The sequence below is a fragment of the Etheostoma spectabile genome, chromosome 9, assembly GCF_008692095.1.
Source record: "Etheostoma spectabile isolate EspeVRDwgs_2016 chromosome 9, UIUC_Espe_1.0, whole genome shotgun sequence".
NCBI lineage: Eukaryota > Metazoa > Chordata > Actinopteri > Perciformes > Percidae > Etheostoma > Etheostoma spectabile.
In genome coordinates this window covers 29,424,681-29,428,415 of record NC_045741.1, presented here as the reverse complement: position 1 = coordinate 29,428,415, position 3,735 = coordinate 29,424,681, and the positions used below count along the sequence as shown (strand labels likewise).

At 44.5% G+C, this 3,735-nt stretch overlaps 1 protein-coding gene across 2 annotated transcripts in view; it reads left to right on the top strand.

Moving 5' to 3' along the window:
* The window catches only part of plpp3 (phospholipid phosphatase 3), a 34,891-nt gene extending 32,381 nt beyond the window's left edge, over window positions 1-2,510 (top strand). The window contains exon 7 of one of the 2 annotated variants that reach the window (XM_032525507.1): window positions 440-2,510. In XM_032525507.1, coding sequence (XP_032381398.1) covers window positions 440-568 — 129 coding nt within the window. In that variant the 3' untranslated portion in view covers window positions 569-2,510. The remainder of the gene's footprint in view (window positions 1-439) is intronic. The other variant, XM_032525508.1, reaches the window with a different exon arrangement.
* The last annotated feature ends 1,225 nt before the right edge of the window (window positions 2,511-3,735 follow it).

The window sequence follows — 3,735 nt, the reverse complement described above, 5'->3', positions numbered from 1 at the left end:
CCCTCTCTCTCCCGTTTCATGTCTTCAGCTATCCTGTCAAAATAAAGGCCTAAAAGGCCCCAAAAAATAATCATTAAGGAAACAATGGCCCGATCCCAAAGTGAGCCCCGAGGGCTAAAGACTCACAGACTTAATGGATCTTAGGTGGTAAGTGAGTGAGTGTGTGAGGCTACATGGGCTCAGATAGGTATAAATGGGATTGGGACAGCACGTCACCAGATCACGCTCGGTAAGTGTGTACTCAAACCCTCACACCCTTTGAAATCTGACCTTAAGCCCTTACAAATTTTGCGCGCACCAACGTCTGAGAGTCTGTGAGTCTGTGAGTCTGTGAGTTGGGATTGGGCCATTGTGTCCTCCTGTTTTTCCATTGATTCTTCATGTCTTCTCTGCTTGCTGTCTATCTCCTCACCTTGCTCTCCATCTGTGTGTCCTCCAGGTGTTCTACGTGTCCGACCTGTTCAAGCCCAGGGTGAAACCAGCCACGCCCCCGCCCTCCCCCATCAAGAAGGAGCTGCTCCCTTCGTCCGACATCATCGAGAGGAACAACCACCACAACATGGTGTGATCGAAGACCTCGTCCCTGTGACCGAGGAGCCAATCGCAGCGCTGCTCGCCTCCCATCGGACAGTAGAATGTAGCGACGAGAGACTGTAGCTGCGTCTCAAATGGCACCCTCCTCCCTTTTGCAATGCCCAGGAGAGGCACCCACTCTGTGGACTAGGGTGTCAGATTTGAGATTTGCACAGCAGAGTCCACTCTCACTATCCAGACTTATTATTTACCATTATGTTAACTACTAATCAACATTTGAACCCATTGTTTTTGAGCACAAACAGATAAGAATTGGAAGACTAAAAGACAAAATGATTTAAGAAATTGATGACTTGACAGGCAGAGCTAAAAGGTGTGGAGGTTTGATGGAAGTGTTGACCACAAGAAGGGAAGACACTTGTGAACAAAAATGAATGAGAAAAAAAAAAAAATGACAAACCCCCTTGCCTGAGAGAGGGATTTCCAGTGATGCTTCCTCTCCGAACTCTCTGTGGCCTTGGACCGCTGTAGGACTACAACTTCCTTAGCTACGGGAAGGATAGTACTGCAATAACTAGCAGCATAGAAATATTAACAGTATAGAAAAATATAACTTATAGCACTGTTTGTTTGTTTTTTGAAGTTCATTGTCCATTATCACCACTTGCTGCCTGAGACGTCTAACTGCAAGAAAGCTTGATGAAGCTGACACCCATGAGACGGAAGTATTGACTATGGTGGTGGCTTCACAAGACGCCATGCGCCAAGCCAGGATCGAGTTAGCATAGCATGGCTTCAATAACAATAACCCTGTCACCTGGAGGCCACTGTAAGGATCGCATACTGATCTTTTCAACAGATTTTCGAGCAGCCCTTTGGCTGTCTTTGTTCTCGACTGATAAGCACGACGTCGGTATCCCAATAAAGTGTCTTTAGCGGTAGGAAGTGAAGCCCTCCAACACGTTCCTCTGTCTCTAAATCAGCGTGTCAAAGCTTTTTGTAGTGGACTCTCAGAGTGGCCCAAACCCGGGATGTTGCATTTTTCAAGGGTTAAATGTAGTAAAATGGGGGATATCTCCCAGCAGCTGTGTAAGAGGCGTGGCTGTGCCATGCCACTTCCTGGTGTCGGTTGGCCATTTGTTTGGCTTCACAAACAGGAAGGGGATGGGTGGACAGAGTGGAGGGGTGCGGGCTGTCACCTTGGAAAGAGGGTGATGAATTACAGCTAAACTGGCAGATTGTCTTTGGGATGATTAGGGCTCTTTCCGCAGGCAGGGAGGGGCTCTTACCCACCCAATCCCTCGTTGGCAATGGATGTTTGTCTGCGTGTGTGTGTGTGTGTGTGCGTGCATGTCCTGTACACTCCTGTGCTTGTGAGTATGTGAGTGTGTGTGCACATATGTATGAGCGCTGTGAAAAGGAACCCCCTCTTGATAAACTGTGTGTCAAATGAGACACACTGCCAGCTGTGCCAAGTGTGTGTGTGTGTGTGTCTGTGTGTGTGTGTGTGTGTGTGTGTGTGTCTGTGTGTCAGAGAGCAACAGAGCAGGTGAGCGTCATGAAAACTGTGGATCTAATCTTTTTATTCTCAGCTAAGAAGCATTTTAAACCTTGTATGTTTGTAGCCTGTCCCGTATAATCACTAACAGTTGTACTGTACAGAAGCCCTTTTTTATTTACAGCCGACTCAGATATCCTCCAACAACACACTCCGCCATGTTGCACATCTTTCTCATCGTATAGTCCGTCCTATCATTTCACCAAGCCGTTTTCACTCTCTTTTTATAAATATATAAATAATGTATAGATCACTAAAGTTACTCTGTGAGATACTGTTTCTTAACATGTTTAGATATATCCACTATGATTACAGACCTGTGTTCTTTACAAAATGCTGCTTAAAAAGCACAGAATGACCGATTTTTGTACCTAGATATCTATTGTAGGTTGTTATAGTTACGTTTGTAATATGCATTTAAAAAAAAAAGTACACCCACAATTGTATTGAAGTTCAATATTAATATTTTTGTATTGTCACGTTTTTTTTTGTACAAAGACATAGTTGCAATGCTGTTTTTTTCTGCTATATGTATTTAGCTCTAATACATGTGCTTTCAAATAAAAAGCTCATTATGAACACAACTTTGCTTTGTCTTCACTGTTGATCCTACACTTTGTAATACGTTTTGAAGTAATACTTTTTGCAGTGGCCTCACCATGGCTTTTAGTTCCTGTTGTCAAAAATATTACATATCACACGACACAGTACTGGGGCTCAGAAGTGTGTGTGATTTCACACTTTGGCAGACACCACACTAAAGGAGATGGAGTCATCGCGTGTGTGTGTGTGTGTGTTTGTGTGTCTGCCATCATGGTTTGCGATTCTGACCCAATCAAGAAGCGTCATTTTCTCCACCCCTGTGTGTTTTCACCAAAGAGAGAAAAGCCAGAATTACACTTTCTGTCAAAAACACAAGTGTTTAATCCAAACGCTACGCTGTATTCATTCAAAGCACAACATTAAAACGGCACGTCCACATCACAATATTCTGTATTTTACATCATGTACGTACATTGTAAACCCGTGAACTCAAAACAGGTACAATTCTAAGCAGATCTGTAGCACGATCATGAAGGAACTGAAGACTTTTAAGTAAGTTAAGTTTTATGTAAGCGTGACATTTACAAGAAAAAACACAAGAAAAGTGATTGAAAGGCAATCATTTGACTGATGTTAGCGCAGGCTTTTATTGACAGTGACAGTACAGCTGGTCTGAGGTCAGTTGTGAGAAAAAACCAGCACCAAAAGGGAGATTTACGGTGCCTGTGAACAGCTGGTAGGCCTGGGGTCAGCCATGCGTGGCTGTAATAGTCGAGGGCCTGCTGCTGAGGCAGAGAGAGGCCCCGTGTTGTGGTCTGGTTTGGCAGCAGCGGGGCGGAGCAGGGGCTGGCGCTGTGCCGCCACAGCCAGGCCAAGGCATTACACAGTAGTGTACCTCTCTGAGTGTGCTGGGTGTGTGACACATACTGCACGGAGCATCCACTCGGCCTGTTGACGCTCATTTGTTGCTTTACGCAGTCAAGCTGTCGGTCATTTTCATCTCAGTGTCCAAACTTAAAAAAAATAAAAATATAATGCTAATTCCTGTTAGCGTGTGGGAACCCTGTAGCTCCTAAATTGATTTTGTTGACTTTTTTATT